The sequence below is a fragment of the Amphiura filiformis genome, chromosome 15 (assembly GCF_039555335.1).
Source record: "Amphiura filiformis chromosome 15, Afil_fr2py, whole genome shotgun sequence".
NCBI lineage: Eukaryota > Metazoa > Echinodermata > Ophiuroidea > Amphilepidida > Amphiuridae > Amphiura > Amphiura filiformis.
In genome coordinates, this window is record NC_092642.1 from 5,132,059 (window position 1) to 5,153,532 (window position 21,474).

Consider the following 21,474-nt stretch of genomic DNA (forward strand, 5'->3'; position numbering starts at 1 on the left):
ATTTTTATGACATCAATTTCTGGTATCTTCGTAAGTGTACAGATTGATTACACAGACACCTGAAATTTGATCAATTCAAAATAAGTCACAATAAAACAAGGCAACAAATGATTGCAACTGTTACAGTGAAAATAATATTCATTGTGGAATTGTCCATGGGGCCACATATACCCAAATGTGTTTCCATCCTCAAGCAGCAATTCTCAGGAAAGAGTATGGATTTCACCCAATATCATGGACAGCATTAGGATCCCAAATTTCAGGTATCTTTGCTACAAAGGGTAGACTAATGTCACAAATTGCTGTTTGCAGAAGGTATTGCTATGATTGGGTTATATTAACTCCTTTTTCATGACTATTTCACACCAAATTTCACACACAGATCAACAAAATCTTTTATCCATAATAGTGGTCGGTGAAATGGGTTCCCTTTTGAAGTCGATTTGAAGGAAGGTCAGTAATAGGGATGGTATCCTCACATAACGTAGTGTGTTAGGTTGGAGGGTATGCTAGAGGGTGGAAACACATCGTAGTATATGAGTGCTCCTCCCCACCACCACCACAACCCTGGAATAATATCTACATTTACAAGTGCCAAAGAGGAGGAACTATTCCCCAGCAAACATTAACAGGAATGTTCTTGAACAAAAAATCTTGAATTAAGGGATCAGATAGCGACTTTTGCACAGTATTTTTGTGAGACCTGAGAGCACATCAGACACACAAATTGCATTCTGATTACAAGGAATGTCCTTCTAATATGAAATAATTTTGATTTTTGTTTTTGAAAATTTTTTTGAAATTCAAAATATAATACAAATTTGATGGCAGATGATTAAAAATTGATATTTATGACTTTTAACAGTCCTTGAAGTAAATTTAACAAATCAATATTGATATGTACTTAAAGCGTATGCAGCTGGGAGGAAAAGCCGACTATCAAATGTTGACCTTTCGTATTGAAGATATACATTTTTTCCCAAAAGATCTAAATTTTTTTAGGTCTTTTGGTCCCTCAAAAATACTGTGCAAATGTTGCCATCTAATCCCTTGTCAACTGATCACATCTGGCAGTACATGTAGTTTGAATTAAACACAGGAAGCTTATCATTATGTAACAATACCTTGTGAAAATATATACACAAATTATACATGGTTCCAATATACACTGTATAATACAAATAACAATATGTAAAATAAGAAATTCTTGAGTAACATCAGAAAGCTACTTCCAATCGGTTGCTCCTTAAGTATTCTTATGCATTGATACAATGACATGCATAACTTAAAATCCATTTATAAAGTACCTACAATTTTATCAAAATCAAGGTATGATGAAATTTAAGGCACTTATACAAATTAACATGATATTTTCTACTTTATTATTTAGAAAAATACAATTAAAAAAAATAATGTATAAGGATGGACCTTTTCGGAAAACTTTGAAAGCTTTTGTGATTTAACCCAAACTACATCATGACACAGCGCACATTGTTGTATGATTATTACTGCGTAGTTCAACATGCACAGTAAGGGAATAACCCAAAAGTTCGATGAAGCCCTATAAACGAAAGTCCTTTCGTTAAAAGGCTAACCCCTCCCCCTCGTAAGTGTCAAATATCGAAAATTCCAACCCGTATTCATTGGGCACAGGGTCGTCGCTATGGTCGTTGGGGTTGTGGAGAGGTTTGACATTGCTAGGATATTGATCACATTTAAGTTGCAGGTTGCGAGTACTGCACTCTATATTTATTTGAAATCATTTTGAAGCAACCACTGTAAAATGTCAATATCGTACTTCAGAAAATACTAACACTTTACAATTATATATTAAATCCTTAAAAAAAGATCAACTTTGACCGATGTTTTAACTACTTCTTTACAAACGTAATCGGGCTTTTTGAACCCCTCCCTCCCTAACGAAAGGACTTTCATTTATAGGACTTCATCAAACTTTTGGGTTGTTCCCTAATGATGTGTACATTGACGGTGACATAGTTGGGATTAGATCAGAAAGGCTTTCAAGATTTTCCAAAATAGAGAATTGGAGAAGGCACTTCTTAAGATGTGTGTCCTGTATAATTCATTATATTACCCTCAAAATTGTGCACTGTGATTAAGCTTGGTAATGCATACAATATTTCTGTGATGGGCACTGTCACTAACATGTGTATGCTCCGCCTTGAAGTAAACAACATAGAAATTTTTCGGCCAAAAATTGATATCTTCTCTTTTAAATCGTACTATTTTGTGGTAATAGAATAGAAATAAAGGGTGTAGTATTATCCAATTCTGATCCTTTAAATATTTTGATTAGTGTAGATTAAAGTTTAATCATTCCTATGCACTAGTTTTTTAATATCACCAGTTACAGGATATTGGACAAACTTTGAAGGCCATTGACTCATAAATTTATAAAAGAAAGTCCTCTGATAAAAATGGATTTCAAGTGGTTTTTTTTTTCCTTTTTGAGCTTTAATTGATGTAATGCACTATGTTTCCAAGCCCCTCCTACCATGCCTACTCCTAGTGTTTGTCCGGTAAATATGTATCAACATTTTGCCTGTCAGATGGCCCGGCAGATAGAGAATATGCAATATGACATCACCCATGACAGAGTCATCCTCATTTAAATACAATTCTGGCCTCCGTAAGGTACCACAGGCCAATTCGCATAATAATTCAATAAAACAGGTGATAGGTATATACATGTATATGAATGGTTATGGAATCGAACTAGAGACCTGTCCCTCGGTCAAATTAGAATGGTCCCCAACATGGCTGCCATTTCAATTATTATACCGTTCTGGTGGTTTATTGCATACACTTTATATAAATGAAAAGGAAATTTACCAAGTGATCAACTTTATCTTTGGATTCAATGTTAAATATATAGAATCTGAGATGTTGTTATGAATTTGGCAGACAGCCGAATCCGGATTCGGCATTTGGTATTTTCGAATTAGAGAGCAAGATACCAAAACTATATAAAAGAGGGCAGAATATCACTTTTTGAACTAAGATCAGATGATCATAGCGTAATAAGTAATTAAAAGAAGGCGGCATACAGTGTTAGTGAACAGTGCATCTTAGTACGGTCGACGATGATACCGTTAAAATATTGATATGCTGCCCTCTATAGGTAAAGCATTGATCCCTTGTTCTCTAATTCAAAAATAATGCATGAATAAAATGAATTTACCAAAAGCCGAATCCAGATTCAGCCGTCTGCCAAATTCATAACGATATATAAAACCCTGCACTGACCACATGATTCACACTCGTGAAGTTTAGGTAAGAAACAGATATGTGACCATCGTAATTTTGACTATCAAACAGTTGAAATCTACATAAACAAGCTTTACAATGATATATGACATGTATGTACCGTATTCGTCCGAGTATAGTCCCACGTTCGAGTATAGTCCCACCCCCCATTTTTCAAAAAATTCCAGAAATTGTAAAAAAAAAAAAAATATAAAAAAAAATGTTGTTTTTTTTTAAAGTTTTTTTTGTTTTGGTTTTGTAGTGTCCCTGGACCTAGACCTGAATGCTAGGATCATCTAGGATCATTCAGGTCTAGGTCCAGGGACACTCTTTTTTTTTAATTTCGAGTATAATCCCACCACCCCAATTGTGATAAATGTTCACCTAAAAAACGGGTGGGACTATACTCGGACCAATACGGTAATAACTGCTTGGAAAATTCCTTTGTATTCCATGATTTCTGTAATGCTTAGTCATCCATATCTCTGAATAAGCACTAACAACTTTACACTGGGTATGTAGAGGATGGGCACATATGCAGATTGCACAACTAATGGTTGTCATGCGTAGAGTGCCATTGCTGTAGCTCATGTTGACTTCGGACTCACTTGTTCATGAACTGAATAAGGCATGGTCTACATATGATAAGGCCAAAAAAAAAGGTTTGTCTCAAAGCTCGCGCACGCATTTGTAAAATCGTGAGATTTGGGGAAAAAAGAAATGCAGAATTTATTTTCATTTCAAAAAAAAAAAAAAAAAAATTTTTTGTAGTTTTTCCAGAAACATTGTGCGTAAATCAGGTTTTTTTCTCCAAATACCATGAAAAAAGTTGGGAATTTTTTTGGCCTAACCAACTTTGCATAAACATCTTACCAAACAAGTTTTTGTTAAATGTTACCTACTCTTTTTTGTATTATCTTGGAAGACCTCACATGTAGATATGTGACCCATGACATCAAAACATGGGGGTTGTCGCAGCCAAGTATAAGAAGTGTTTTAATGTGCATAATTTCTTTATTTTCTTGAAAAGTGGATTTCAAACAACTACCATGTTTTGATATGATGGGTCACATATATGTTTCCTTCTTTTTAATTCCACAATTGGAAATATATTAACACTTTGTTTTTCATGTTTGAAGAATAATATTCCTCCCATTTCTTCAACTTAGGACTGGCACACAAAGATTTCAGGATCTTGATAGAGAACTGAACTCATGCTTGGTGTATCTGTCATTACATCCTCCTGCAGAGACAAAGAAAAGAAGAACAAAAATCATGTAAGTATTAGGAATTGTTAGGCTTTTATCACAACACCGAAAAGTAGATGCATGATGAATTTGGTTGAATCTATCCATCTTAGGTGTAGGTTGGGAAATGTGTAAATTATTTCTCTCTGTCTGTAAACACTAATCTTTGATAGATCTAAATCAATCTTGCCAGAAAAATTAAATGTTTTGATATTATGAAACATTCATAACCTCATTAATAAACGCGATGCGTGCGATCCAATCATATTTTATTATTTGTGAAAACGCTTGAACGCAAATCGAGGTCATTAATATCTCACAATTGACCGCAAAATGCGTAATTGTTCCAATGTCGCACACAATTGACTTCTGCGTGCGCAGACAGCGTCCAACAAACTGCGCTGCTGGCTGCAGATTTGGATTGCGCGCTACCATATTTGCACAGATTCTGATACGCACTTTTGTTATTGGTCGTTTTGTTTTAGCCTGATCGATTTTGGGAAAGGGAAGATGTAAAATTGTTTATTTTACAAACTTTTGAGGAAAATTTTGTGTTATTTTGTAAAGTTAAAAGATCAAAGTGACGGTTATGAATGAGGTTAATAACTTTGCATCGGTTATATGCATCGGTTATATGCATCGGGAATATCCCTCGGGGCTGCGCCCCTCGGGATATTCCTTGGTTCCAAAGGCAAAATGTTTAGATTTTTCACAATGCCCTCCAAATAACCGATGCGCAGTTATTAACCTCTAAATATACTCTTTTAACGTTTGTGATGTGATCAAGCAAAATGATATGATGTCGGGAATATTGATATAGCCAATGATAGTATTCAACTTCCTTCGTATTTTATTGTCTTGAGCAACACTAAAATGGCCATATCTCTGGAACCGTAAGTCTAATTATGATGTGGTTTTCAGCAACATTAAGCTTTGAAAATGGCCTGTGTAATGAAACAGTACCTGTTATCTCCTAAAGTGACTTTATATTGGGCCTATTAGAGCCTTATAGACTGGACAGTTGAGGTCCGTATTCATCAATAAAGGCATTGAGTTGAGACAGCAGTTGTTTATTCCTCTCCTCTGCCGCTTTCCGCAATGTCTCCTGAAATTTAATCAACAAAAAACAATGCTGACATTAAGATTTGTTAAAAACCAACCATGCAGGTTCAATTCATTGTAATTTTTCTTTTGTGTTTAATTCAACTTCTGAACAGTTATTCAGCCATAGACTGTATACAGACCATTCACCAACATGCAACGTTCCTGTGCTCTGTATGCTGATAATTTTTGCATATTTATGAGGGCTGATCATTTGATTGCGCATGTCTAACAAATCACACGCATGCTGTTTGTGCCTATATCATGGAGCTCTACAGTGCCTATATGTTTATGTGAAAGACTGCTTTGAAAAATACGTGGTAACAGGAGCTAACAGCAGAATGGGGGTAGTACTGCAATTGATGCTGAACTTCTACTGTTGGTGATTGGTCTGTATTAGTCTATGTATTCAGTATAATGTTCTCATTTTACCACACAAAAGGAAAAAGAATAAAAAAGCGTGCTGATTTATAGTGTGCTATGCACACGCACAATGCCTAGACATTTATCCACAAGCCTCAGCACATTAACATAAACTCAAACTTGTCTTGGGAACACACACCCTAGACATTCCACAATTCACCTTCGCAGCCAGTATCTGCTCCGCAAGTTTCGTACAGGTTACAACAAGATTAAGTTCCTTGTACAGGTGAATTTCAATTTTTCAACGAAAGCTAAAATAAACCACCGCCAGGGTTTGAATCTGCCACCTCTTGCAAAATAGTTGAATGCCTTATCGATTGAGCTAACTTGACTGCATGGCTACCAGTACCTCCACTTTATCGCTTAGCAACAAGTCTAAACTTGTGCATTCACTCGGAAGAAAATACAGTGTCTGTGTATTTTGGTGGAAATATAGGTTCTGGCTGCACCTAGCTTTTTTAATTATTGTCAATTGGTACCCATTACAAAGCAGATAAATTACCTTCATACTTCAATTTTGGTTGAGTATTTTACACTCACCATCAACAACAAGTATAACTCAAAGACACTTAGCACTAGTTAACTCAACATATGGTGTGAGAAAGAGCTCATTTCTGCTATCAATGTTCACATGTTCATCTCAAATGTCCCGTTGAATTATAAAGCAATACCTGATGGCCTTGGTACACAATTAGTCCAACTCACATACTGACAGAGGTCTGGCCATTATTACATAATCTGGAGATCAGCACATTTTACACAAAAAGCTGGCATATGAATAATGCACAGGGCAGTCCGAGTACTTTCTGTGTTAAACATTTTCATCCTGGAAAAGAGACATCATTTGACTTACCTCATTTGAGAGTTTCAATTGCAGTCCTTCACATTTCATCTTCATTTTCAGTAGCTTCTGATCCTTCTCATCTTTCATCTCAATAAGCTCAGCCTTCAAAGCTCGCACCTGCTCTTTCATGTTAGAATAATGGAAGGCTACATCCATAGACTGTCTGGCAGATGCCTCAGGAGTAGTCGATGTCAAATCAACCCCCATCGATGAAGGCTTGGGTTTCCTGGGGCTGACAGGTGGTGGCGGAGATCTTGGCGATTCTGCCATTGATGCTGGACGCTCTTTGGGTTTAGGACGCGATGGATCTGAAGCTGATGGGTTAAAGATCACTAGTGACTCTCGATTACCACCATTATTATTTTTCAGTGATGGAGCTATATCTTGAAAGTCTGAAAATGAAGGGTTACGAGAGCTTCTTGAAGATGGGATGCCATCAGTGGATCCACTTTCTTCAAGTGTACTGCTACTGTCTGCAAGTGTGCTTTGCGATATATTCATGCTGTCTCTTAAACCGAGGGCGTCATCCACACTATAGCTTCGTTTATTGACAGCTGCAAAGGATGATCTACCCATAATCATCTGCATATTATCTTCATCGCTATCAAAGTCTATTAACAATGAGCCTCTAGTCTGTGGTGGCCGGTTGTCAATGTTGTCCTTTAGTTCTTTGAGGAGATCAATGCTTGGTTGTTGGGTAACTTGTTGCTTTCCCTTACCATGTCTAGGGGGTGGTATAGGTACAGCTGGCACAGGCTCATCATCTCCATTACTGGTAGAGAGTAGGCCAAAATCTATCAAATTATTTCGTGGGAACATGTCTTTGTTTTGCTGTATCAATAAATGCACAAACTTTTGACTCATTGCTGTTGACTCCATTAAAGTTGCAGTACTTTCTACAATTGGGCGGAAGATATTTGGTCCGAAAACAGTTGCAAGGTTCATTATGCCCATCTTATTTAAGCTTTCATAGGACTGTACCTCATGTAAGAATTCACAGATATATTTGAGGAGATTATAATTTGTACGTGGCAGAAGTGCAAGCTGGCGAATCAACTCATGCTTTCCTTCTATTTCATCGTGACACACCAACCTAATTCCATTATAGAAGCTTTCATAGTGTTGCCATGGTATTACTGGCTCTGGGAGCTGTCTCAGATAGAGTTTGAACAAAGATGCTACTGTGTGGATATCAATGTTCTGCTGATGGAAATCAGGTTGTTTACCACAGTCAAATTGCTCTTGAAGCTCTCGTACCAGAGCTGCTCGTCCAGGCAACCTGAGTAAAAATAGAGAAGATTGAATTGGTTACATAGATAGGTTAAAGTCATGAAAATATATTTTCAGAATAATCATCTAGTTCTATGCCTCATTCCAAAAACAAGCTGGCGATCGTGCCTTTTCAACTGTGGGCCATACCTCTGGAACAAGTTGCCCACCACTGTCCGAGGTCAAGAAAATATTACCACCTTCAAGAAGCTTCTTAAGACCCACCTCTTTCCAACTGTATATCTCTTTTCCTTTCTTGTCTTCTCTCTTTTAGTACTGTGCCTACTTTTTTTTTTATCTTTTCAAGGCTGTCAGGTTGCCATCTTTATTACAACAATACAATACCAGGTAGTATACTGTGCCTACTTTGTAAAAGGCGCTTTATAAGTCCAATTGTTTATGAATATAGATTAAAGGGGTATTCATGGATGATGTTTATTCCAGTCAACAGCATGAACCCATGGTGTTTTGCATGACACTGAGCTAGAGTGCACATTGACCTATCCACAGAACCTAGAAATATACACCCAAATGACTGAGAAATACACCTACATTGTAAATGATTGAGGAATACACCCAAGCAATACACCTAATATTGACCCTTTGCAAGGTATGTGTTATTACCACAAATGCATTGCAAATGCCTGCTGGTGTGTTGTTATAAAGGGGGAAAAACCCCAATACTTTTTGCGCATGCATTTTCAGGGAGATCTTGTTTGGGAGCAAGATGATAGATCCATGAAAAGGGTCAATACAACGGGGTTCAAATTTCCACAATCTAAGGTAACATACACATCTCGACACTATTATCTCAAACCTCACAAGTTCAGAATAGATTGGCTAAACATGGGTCCATAGTCATGAAATAAACATAATTTGCAAGCTCTGGATATGCTCTGTTCATCGAGGTACGTTTTGTCACTATGTTGCTCTAGATAGCAAATCAGTACAGAAAATTGAAATGGAAGAAATGCAATGTGGGAAGTGTCAGATATCTTCTGCAAGTAGCAATATATAGTTTTCAGAAAGATCCTTTTGTTATAATTAAAGACAGAGATAAAAGAATGACGTCATCTGTCAATCAAACTCGAGCACGGTTTGTTTACAAGTGTCGTGATTATGACTTGCTCATCGCGGCGGTATAAGCGGGCGCCTTATTGTTAATTTTGCACCTTCAAGCTGCTTTTTGCCTTGTAAAAGTAGTAATTTTTCGCCATTTGCTGCTATTCCTTTTCTCCGATCAGCACCAGATAGATCGGTCTTCCTTTTACGCACTATTAACCTGTGTAAACCAATCAAGGATCGTAATTGACAGTGACATCAGACGTGATAAATTCTTTTTATCTCTGTCTTTAATTATAACATGCATGGTGATCATATCAGATCATGCCAGGGTCACATGATACTATGTGGCTTGTTCAACGAATGAGGTGCCAATATTTAAACGTGATTCAATGAGCCAATTAGGAACCCCATTTCCATATTTACGCAGCACATGTGTGCTACATCTGCAAACTGTTTTCCTTCAAATCTAATTCTTACCTAAATAGTCCTTCTTCTTGTAACCCCTTTTCTCTTAAGAAATTACAGCACTGTTTAACTATTGCTGGTATCTCTTGGGTGCGTGTGTGACTCTCATTGGTGATGGTGTCTAACAGACTCTGGCCAAATATTCCTGGAAATGAAATATAGATAAATTTTTATACTGTATTAGGGCAGAAGCAGATATCCATTGAAGTCATACACAATCTCAGAGAGAATAAAACTGAAAAACTGCCCTAATCTCCCCCTCCCTTTCTTTCTCTCTCTCCCTTTTTCACTCTCAATAAATCAATCAATCAAAATCTTTCATTCAAAAATATAACAATAGTCAATTAATTTATTTCATAAATAATAGGGATCAACAAGCATTGTTGGTTATTGAAAATTGAAACAAATTCAGATCTATTGCCTTGCAATTGGCTTAGTAAGAATAATGTTGCAAAAACTGTCAGGAAGCACACATAATATTCATGATATTGGATCCAAGTTGATGATTAATGCAAAGAATGTCTTGATCATTTCCTCAGTAGATAAGGGTCATAAGTACATGATTTATCCCTTACTTTCATATTTAACACTTGACAAAAAGCCAAACAACTTTTCACTTGTCCACAGACTTTTAAACCTAAAAAATAAGCATTCAGACCAATTAGAGCCTATCTTAATTGCAGCTAAAACTAATTAGTTAATTGCTTAAATGTGTGTGCGCTATATGATATGAGTTATCACCTGTCATCAGGGAAACACATAGAGATCTGCAAGATTTTCATTCCAAATATGGAAATACAGTGTCAGAAATGAGTCATTAACCCTGACAGAAATTGATGTAGACACATCTATAAATGCATGCTCTGTCCGTGAATTGCTACAGACTGAAACGAGCCACATCACCTCAATGATATACGAATCAACGACAATGTAGCATTTTTATCTTGCATATTGCAACTAGTATTACGCATGACAAATATAAAAATGTGTTGATTTTTATTGCAATGCTGATGAGCCGAATAAATTAAAATTATTAAGCAGAGGAAGGTTAACCCAATCTAGAGAATGACATCATGACAGAGCACTTCAAGACTTCCATCAACAGGTTGGAGAAGAGTACAACACATCAACCATCTAGTCTGCAATCTGGCAGGAATCGGTTTTCATCAAGGGTTTTTTTGCCATATTTATGAAGCAAGATAATGCACAGCTGTGCCTTTTAAAGTTGTAACAATTTGCACTTTTATGAGGCTTATCCACTTAGTAATGGTATTCAAGTTTTTTTCCTTCAATATTCATGAATGTTCATCAGTTGACAAATCCAATTCATCTTGAATTATTTGAATAAAAGCATAAATTTACAACAGCTACTTGCTGTACATAACAGTCTACCCATGCCTGTGGTCAAGAATTGGTGATGGTGAAAGATTCTGGCGCAAAGATAAAGATCATTTGATCAGAAATAGCTTGATCCAACCCAGAGAGCCAACTGACATCAAAATCATATCATTGGTAGTTAAATTTTGCTACAAATGATAGTAAATAAAGACAACAACGTAATGAATTTAGTGGTTTTGATTTGCTCACTCATACGAGACCAAATTAAACTTATTTATTTGCCAAATAATGGATGCACCGTTACTCATAAACAACAGCGACCCTTCATGTGTGATGTGGTATGGAACATGTATCCTACACAAACAATTTATGTGTACACAACAGCTGTATTTGTACATTGCTTTGTAGTAAGTCGCTAGCTGGTTGACTACTCGATTTTTAAAAAGGAACATGAAAGATAAAGCTAAAATTGTATTTGTTTTTAAAAATATTATAATATTATACAAATGGAATCAAACAAATTGAAAATTGACAGTTATAAATGATGTCAATTGACTTTGCATTGATCAGTTATTTCGGCTATTGAGAAAAATCTAAAACATTTTGCTTGGACCTCGGAATATCCTTCAGGACTGTACCCCTCACAATATTCCTTGGTTTCAAAAGCAAAATGTTTCAATTTTTCTCAATACTCTCAAAACAATGATGTACAGTCATTAACTGTTGATGGAAGTCTTGTCCGACAGTGAACATGTTAAAACCATCAATCTATATTTAGATGTTTTAAGCTTATAATCTAAGAACATATTTTAATATTGTCCTTTTCCTAATGTCCTAATGTCTATAATATCACCAAGTGCCGTTGATAATTCTTTGTGTACCGATACCTGAGCATTCATGCTATATGATAGGAAGCATATGATGAGTGATAGGGTAGGGGTACAGGTGGAAGGGTTTATGGGTGGAATCAAAAGAACAAAAGGACATGATCAAGAACCTTCCTTCCTTCAGAATGCTTATCCTGCACAAAAACGCCTGGTGTGGCTATCTAAACATGCAGCGTTGTCATGCATGCAGCTGACTAATTAAAGTGAGTGTTCCTAGAGAGTTCTTCGAGGTCAATATTGTCAAGTTGAGATCTGAAATACTTCAGGTTTTCTGTTGTCTTCACGTCAGCGGATAAGCGGTTCCATTCCGGAATGGTGTATGGGTAGAGTGCATGTTTATAACAGTCTTTGTTGACATTGATTCTCTTGAGATTATTTGGGTTTCTGGTTGATCTGCCAATTTGGTCTTGAAGTGTGAACTTGCGGTTGGTAATATTTGATGGTGCCAATGAGTTGAATTCTTTGAAGATGATGGTGAGACGAGCTTTTTGGCGTCTTGTGGCCAGGTTTTCCCATTCTAGTTCACGGAGGAGATGAGTAACACTGGTTTCACGCTTGTAGGCATTACAGACAAAGCGTGCCGCTCTGTGCTGAACCTTTTCAACTGTTTCAATGTGGGAAGAAGGATGGCACACTTGCATGTGGCTTGAATCATACGTGCAGTGACTCAACTTGAATGACTTGATTGACTCAGACATTTGGTGAATTGTGACTCAACTCATGACTCGATCCCTTGATGACTCAATAGGACTTGTGACTCAACCTCTCATTTACTCAACTCAACATGTGACGTGACTTTCATGACAAGTCTGGAACTTTGAATAACAAATAAACAAACTACCCTGACAAAGGCCTGAAGGAGAAGACAACTTGATTTGCATGGGGATGTACTGAGACCTGTTAACATTATACTCATGGCAAAGGGACCCACAAATTACAATGCTTTAGATTTACAGAATATAAGATAGGAATTTGTTACTATCATCTACTGTAGCCAGGTTCAATATTTTGAGTAGTGGATGCGCGGCGCGGCGCAACCACAATAAAATATTGGACCTGTCTGTCGTCTATCACACAGTAGAGGGTGGTAAAAAACAAAAATTCATATTTATCGTTTATTTTAATTCTTAATCAGATAAATATCATATTTTAACTAAAACTAGGTGGTTTTTTTTAGAAAAATATCATAGAATTCATCTACAAGCATATATGCCTAAACAAAGTACTAGTAGAAGGAACTTCCAATGACATCCCTATCACATGACTAGTATTGGGTTGAAAGTTGACAGTATTTTATTGTGTACATTGTACCTAAAAACAAAAAATGCATCAAGGAGCTTGACTGCAAAAGCATGATAGTCTAACTCTGTTTTCTTTGACAACATCTAATTTTGTTCGACCTGATCCCAAATAAAAAACACAAAGTTAGACACTAACCTCCTCCTTTTCTTCCATAGATAACTCTGCGTAGATGCTGAATCCATTCGTCAGATTCCTGTAGACTGGCGGCCCATAACAGGAATGACTCATGACTATGTATGATCCGAGTTTGACCATCTTGTCCTGAGAGAAAACAAAAGAGAACAGAAAACTAAATTAAAACAACAAACTAGTCTACAACATATATTGGGTTATTCACAAGGGGAACATAATAATAATATATTACTAATAGTAATACTAATATAGGTGAAATTAAGTACACCATAAGAAGGAAACCATTCATTTTCCTTATGTAAGATATCTCTTGTGATGAACTTGATCAGTAATAAGCTAAAGAACAGTTTTAAACTTAAACTGTTCACATATTCTATTCCCAAAATCTGCATGTCTCCTGAAATCGAGCTGATAAACCAAATCACAAAATAGTTGTAGCATCAGCATGCTTTTATCTTTTGTTGTAACTGTCCCATTGTAACACAACACCTTTTAAAAACATATACTTCACACTGAGGCCCATCACCCAAACATTATTATTCTTATTTCTAGGTTTGAATAAAATTGCTTAGTGGTTTTGTTTCTAGATGCCAATATGTGTATCATAGTGAACTATATAGAACAGGACATGATTTCCAGGGTTATACACCATCAAACTACCATGTTTTTGTTGACAAAACATATTTCAGGTTTATGAATTCACTTGGGTTTATGAGAAAAATATAAGTTTCACCTGATACCAAATCTGCATTTTGATAGGATAAGTGTATAGGAGATGAGGTCTGCCATTGACTTCATTCATTAGGCATCTTCTATCTTGCCTTTCATTTCAAATATATATATATATATATATATATATACTGACTGCTGACAAAAGGTTAAGTCTAGAGTACTATATATTACGGTCACTGACCAAATAAATCCAGTCTTTCCTTCTTGCATGTTATCCTCAAGGAAAGATAAGATAATGGTCAAAGATAAATATTTATGGATATCGTTTTGTTATATCATGATTGATATAGATGTACTGATGAGTGACAAAACAAAACAATCTATGTCATAATCTTTATTTAGTTTGGTAAATTGTGTTTATATTGGTATTGGCATTTCCACACACATCCCCTCTTTTACAAGTTCTTACCCTCCAACACCCTTTCAACGATCCTTATTAAAAGATGATATAATTAATAGAATGTGAAAACTTTGAGCCCAATGAGTTTATAATCATACTTTTTGTTTTATTATATTCATGTATGACCGTCTAATCAGGAAGTCAAATTCAATGACTACAGCTTTCATTTTACATGCTTTTGAGGAAGTTGTCATGGTCCTTGTCTTATGATTTCCATATTAAAGGGGCATTTCGTGATCCACAGCATCATCCCTCCACTTTTCTCAAAAAAAGTTGAGATTTTTATATCACTGGAAACCGCTGGCTACATAATGTTTATGTACAAAAAATTTCTTGCAGATTAATTCGTTTAGCAAAGATATTGTGAAATTTGAATTTCATTCTGGTATATCAGAACGAAATTACAACACATTGGCTATGGAGCAGTGTAATACACATATATCATGCGGAATCAACTGAAATTTTGGGAATAAGCTTTTTTCATGGATATCTACTGAAAAATGTCATAAAAAGAGGATGTTAGGATCACGAAATACTCCTTTAAAGTAACAAAAACATGCATCTAATTCATGTTTACCAACTGTAATCATTGTAATTTAATGACTTGTGAATTTTGAGCAAATGGTGTTCAACTTTTCTGTTGAGTCAGAATAGCATAGCATTTTAGTCCTTGGACTTACTAAAACAAAAGTAGTCAATTACAGATCTTGAGATACAGGACATTCACTATATGACATTTAATATTTGCAAATTGGGTGATAGGCTACTATCACAGACTGTACTTTCAGTTTTGTTTTATTACCGTATTATTAATTTGCATTGAATATTTCTTAAAGTCATAATGTACAATGTACAATCTTTTTAATTGAAATTGGTTAATTTCTTTTTCAAACCTGATTTTTGACAAAGGAAACTTTGTCTGCAAATTTCAAAAATGACATTCAGATATTGATAGGTCTGTTGTTAGCGAGTTATTGGTCAGATTATATATGACTTGCATATTTTGATATTTTCCTCTCTAACTCAAAAGCTGCAAAACCCACTAAATTATTACTGTCATTTTTGAAATTCTGAGACAATTTCCTTTAAGACACATGTCTCACTTGGTACAAAAAGGGCTATTATTTTAGAAACATTAGAGAAATTGAACCACAGACGGACACATATCTAAAACCTCTCCATTAAGTGAAGCAATGTGATGTGCATGCAAAATTTTAAGTCAACAGAGAATTACAAAGTTGATTCTGCAACCAAGATCATATCTTCAAAACTGTGTTTTTGTTTTTTTGTTGTGGGGGGGGGGGGTAACTTGTTGCAAATAATAGCTAAAATATGTGGCTTTCACATGAATACAAAATGAAAACACATTTAAAATATCAGCATATTCGTCGGAGTGCATTTTCTGGAACGCCCCATATTCTAACGTATCGAGGTCCAATTTTCCCCGCAATTAAAGTGTACAATGGCTCTCATTCTATTCAATAATACATACGCTTGTTCTATTAAAGTTTATAACAAATATTGTTTTATCTTAGGCAATCAATAAGCATATCATATAGGAAATGTTTTAAAAGCTTAAACTCAATAACACAGCATGTGAGTCAGACACTTATCTCAGTATCACAAGAAGCAGGACGCTTTTAGCTCTTAAAGGTTTAAAAGCCAACAAATTATATGAATCAATATTAAATTAGGTCAAAATATTATCTCTACATTTTGGCCAATTAAAGATATAACTCCACTGAATATATTTCTTGGTTTATCAGATCTATGTCAACATCAAATTATAGAATTCACTTTAGAAGTCAAGGAACAAATTATAGAATCAAAATTTAATTAAGTCTGTAAAATATCTCTAAAATTTGGCCAATTAAAAGGAAATAACTCCACTGAAAATATTTCTTGGTTTATCAGATCTATGTCAATATCAATTATACCAGGACACTAAGGAACAAATTATAGAAGTCTGTAAAATATCTCTATAATTTGGCCAATAAGCCAAATCGGCATTGGAAGTTTGCAATGCATTGTAGGACAGTTTTTGCAGTTTTGGTACACTTTGTCCTTTGACCTTTTAGAAAATTCCGAAATATTGGGTTTTTGTACATACAAAATATAATCTAAAATGTTTTACAATAATTAAAACAAATGTAAAAAATATTAGAATTTTATAAATTAATTATTTAGTATTTTTAATGATCAACATTATGATAATAATAAGAAAATTAATAAAAATTGCGTAAATTTTCCCGATATGTCAGAAGTCAAAGTGTCCCAAAACTGCTCTCAAAAACCGGAAGTTAGAATGGCGATTGGGCTTATTAAAAAAGAAATAACTCCACTGAAAATACTTCTTGGTTTATCAGATCTATGTCAACATCAATTAAACCAGGACACTTTAGGAGTTAAGGAACAATGAATGCAAATTAAATGAAGTCTCTAAAATATCTCTAAAATTTGTTCAATTCAAGAAATAAAATCCACAAAAATATTTTCTTGGTTTGACAATCAAAGATGTCAGATATATTAGAAGAAACCAAGGACACTATTATGGTGTGTTTCTTCAGGTACCATATCATATGAATCCAAAGAAATTTCCTCAAATTTAGATTCTACCTTTATGTAGTAAGGATTATCACAAATTCTAAGGTTTGGTTTTAGGGTTTGAATTAGAGTTAGGGTAAAGGTTAAGGATACTACAATTTTGTGATGCTTACATGAAGGTGACACTCAAATTTAGCCAATTAGCCTAAAGAAATAAAACCACAGATATTGGAACACTCTGTGATGTCAAATAAATACTGTTTGTAACCATGGTCGTAACCATGGTAACAGAAAGTGTTTGTAGTCAACTAATTGAAGGAACAATGAATGCAAATTAAATTAAGTCTGTAAAATATTTCTAAAATTTGGCCAATTCAAAAAATAAAATCCACAAAAATATTTTCTTGGTTTGACAATCAAAGATGTCAGATATATTAGAAGAAACCAAGGACACTATAGGGTGTTTCTTGAGGTACCACACATCATATGAATCCAAATTTAAGTTAGAAAGTTCCCCAAATTTAGATTCTACCTTTATGTAAGAATTATCACAAATTCTAAGGCTTGGTTTTAGGGTTTGAATTAGGGTAGGGTTTAGGGTAAGGGTTAAGGATATTATAATTTTGTGATGCTTACATGAAGGTGACACTCAAATTTAGCCAATTAGCCTAAAGAAATAAAACCACAGATATTGGAACACTCTGTGATGTCAAATAAATACTGCTTGTAACCATGATGGTAACCATGGTAACAGAAAGTGTTTGTGGTCAACTAATTGACTGGTATGAAGAATATTGTGGTGGATATATGTATGTGTCATACAAATTGCATTTTAATATTCTAAATAAAAATCGAGAGATTAAATCTTTCGCACAAATTTCTTAATTGATCAAATGCTTTACCTGATTTCTTTTCTTAATTTCAAAGTTGATTAATGTAGGCCTACTTATATTTTGCTTATTTGTGACATGATCAAGTGGAATGAGTCACATGTCGGCCCTGGTTGAAAATGAGTTTATACATGTTTTTAAAGAAGACATTTAGAGCTTTCAGAAACTGAAAACCCCATGTTGATACGACTTTTCTTTGTGAAGTTACATCAATTTATCAATCGCTTAAAACAATATAAAACAAAAGACTTTTAACACTTTCTTTGCCATTATCTCAAAATCAATATTAGCGACATCCGACTCATTCCCCTTGATCGTGTCACATTTAGGAAATCTTTGTATATTATTTCAGTTATTGGATTTTAACGTACAGGCTTAATTATTATTTGATTTTGTATGTTTTTGTTAATAAACCTGACACACACAAATAATTTCCAAAAATTTTAATCAACTTTCAGAAACTTAAGTCTAGCTCAGGTCATCTATGGTTAGGTCTACATTGTAAAATCCATTTCAAATATTATTTGTTTGATTTGAAACTTAAAAGCACAAAAGATTAAAACTTTCAAACGTTTGCTGATTTTAAATAGATTTTGATTATAAATAGCAACCACCTTGGGGACAAAAGTCAAGAGACTTAGACAGGAACCTGACACACAGAGTAATCCTACTGTATAGGTAAAGTTCACATTTGGGTCACTTTTGTTAATATTTCTCTTTCCAGGGGTCCCAAAATTGGGTAAGGTCTAAGAGGTAAGTTTATGAATAGAGATAAACAAACGCAATCAGGCAATTTTTGATTTTTATCATCCTCATTTTCTTTTAAAATACTGCATGTTTTAGTAAGTAATGTGGTAATATAGCATATCACATCACATCCAAAAACACTGAATCTCGATTGCAGGTATTTGGCAATTTATGCTATATATCTTTTAAGACCTGAATCTTAAAAGGAGGTATGCAGATCCAGGTTTTTGTCCAGGATTCAGAAGTATGTATTATACTATAAGATAAGCCACTTGTTTGTCAAATAAATTTTGATTTGAAAATAATTGTATTGCATTGTGTTTCAGTAAGTACCATGAGCAATGTGTTTTAAAACTTCATGATTAATTACTCTGTAAAATCACATCAAGAAAGATCAGGGATAATGAAAACCAAGTATATGAAACACATGCATCTAAGCTACCAGAAGTATCATTTCTTTCCCGACTATGATATTTATTTGTTGGAAAATATCACTTTAAAGACAACTATCCACATACATTATACCCCAACATCCTTAATGAAAAGAGTAATTCTTTCTTAAATCAAATAAACATACATTTCCATTTGTTTGTTATCATTATGATTTTGTTGCAATCTAACTTCACTCGCATGATTTTCTGTTAAATACCAGTAACGGAAAATCGTATCAAGTTGCTGCTACACACAGGTTTTTAGTGGATACTGTCCGTTTTATCCATGTTACAATTAAGCTTAAATAACTTTTTTCATATAATTTTCACGCGGACCGGCCTATGTATATTATTAATTATTAAGATGCCAAAATAATGCAAAATATGTCAAAAAACCTTCTCATTTGCCATTACATGCTGTCTACTGAATATAGTACACCGAAAATTTCATCATTTTTGAATGATGATGAAATAGCGCAAAGTTTAACTATTAGGCCAAAAATAATACGAAGGATTAAGAGAGGAAAAATATTAATTTTAACAAAACTAACGGTGTGGTTCGAACCCGTGGCCTGTAGTTTAGAAGTCAGCGCCTTTACCACCGAGCCACGGAGAAGTGAATAAATTCCAAGCCATATCTAATATATTAATGTTAGTTTAAAATTATGCAATGCATATGGTATCAAATTGACCTGAAACGTCTCCAATACACATAATTTCATCGATTTACAACGATTATATATGTTGGCAATGTATTTAGGGTTATAAAAATAAACTTGGAATTTTGATTCACCACCTTTTCCCACGTTGGACAAATCTTAAATAAAGAAAATAATCTAAATTTCTTTTAATTTGTTTGTGTCGACCGTCCAATCGTTAAATCATCAACCTCATCTCCATATGTGCAATGGGTTACTGATCTTAAATGCATTTGTATGACTAATTCTACTATGAGGTTATAACATCTCTGTATTAGGTTAAACCAACCAGAACGGCATAACAATTGAAATTGTAGGTGAATGAGAATTAAATCACCTGTTTTAGTGTACATATACGCATTGCATAATTTTAAATTAACATTAATACATTAGAAATGCTCACGAATTCTACGACTTCTTCTTGGCTCAGCGGTTAAGTCGCCGCCTTGAAATCTATAGATCAGCGAGATCAGGGGTTCGAATCCGTCTGATGACTTTTCTATGATTATAATTTTCCTCTTCTGATCCTTGCTATTATCATTATTAGGTCTAATATTTAAACTTCACGCTATTTCGTCACTCACAAATCTGTAACTACCGTATTGTCTCGGTCTCTATTAAACGCCCACCCCAAAAAATTTCTAATATGCAAAGTGATAATTTGTGTTCATGTCATACTGTATTAATGATTTTGCGCCTTGGATTAGATTTAATTTTCTAGATAAATGGCGCATTATAAATGCTTATTTATTATATTATTTATTATGATTTCAATATGGATACAAATGCAATGCTATTGTGTATCACCAAGACAGTACTGTCGGCGACCGATGCCCCTCCCCCGTGCCATTGTCACTTGAAACAGCTTTTATAAAGGTAAAAATGTACAATATAAATAATTAGTCCCTAATAAATGCCCACCCTTCGTGAAATGTCACGGCCCATGGGCGCTTCTTAGGAACAATAGCAACTATCAATCAAAATTATGGGCTATGTCTGTGGTCTGTTCAACCACTGAGGTATTTTGCAAGCATTGTTTACAATTAAATGTAGGCTACATTAGTCATTACACACATTTTAGGCTAAAAACCTCCCATGGTTGAACACACATTAATCCACAAAAACAACCCTAGTTTTGTGAGAATGGGCCACATATCCATTATTGACATCTGACTCATTGCCATTTATTTGCAACACATGTTTGTCATTGATTGACATAATTATATATCCTTATCCATGCATTTGATCATGTTTACAAACAAAACTTCTTGCATAATAATATATATTCAAAGATTTAATCTTAATTAAAAATTATTTATATTTAATTCATCACATGATAATAATTCTAACTCTATGTGTATGCATAATACGACCTGTGTCTGTGGACTTGAATGGATTGCAAAATCAAAGATCCCATTACACCATAATTATACAGCACCCATATTTTTTTACTAGTTGATGTAAATTGAGCAATTTTACATCTTGGTTTAATGCACAAGTTTTGTCTATTTATTTAAAATCTCAGGTTTTGTCAGAATAACAGTATTGTTTTTTGCAGTGTATTTCAGTTCTCAGAGTACATGACAAGAAGTGTAACAATTAGAATTTTGATAACAATTTAGGCTTACTACTGCAAATCTTAAAAATGGAAAGTAAAAATTAGACCCTGTGTTTTTTTTCCTCTGGGCTTCT

At 34.6% G+C, this 21,474-nt stretch overlaps 1 protein-coding gene across 4 annotated transcripts in view; it reads right to left on the reverse strand.

Annotated features, from left to right (window-relative positions):
* Window positions 1-4,132: 4,132 nt before the first annotated feature.
* The window catches only part of LOC140171167 (rho GTPase-activating protein 22-like), a 96,046-nt gene continuing 78,704 nt past the window's right edge, over window positions 4,133-21,474 (reverse strand). For 3 of the 4 annotated variants that reach the window (XM_072194357.1, XM_072194358.1, XM_072194359.1), the window contains 5 exons: window positions 13,344-13,469; window positions 9,694-9,826; window positions 6,892-8,161; window positions 5,478-5,619; window positions 4,135-4,510 (listed from right to left, as the gene is read on the reverse strand). In XM_072194357.1, coding sequence (XP_072050458.1) covers window positions 5,521-5,619; window positions 6,892-8,161; window positions 9,694-9,826; window positions 13,344-13,469 — 1,628 coding nt within the window. In that variant the 3' untranslated portion in view covers window positions 4,135-4,510; window positions 5,478-5,520. Of the gene's footprint in view, window positions 4,511-5,477; window positions 5,620-6,891; window positions 8,162-9,693; window positions 9,827-13,343; window positions 13,470-21,474 lie in introns of all 4 variants that reach the window. The other variant, XM_072194356.1, reaches the window with a different exon arrangement.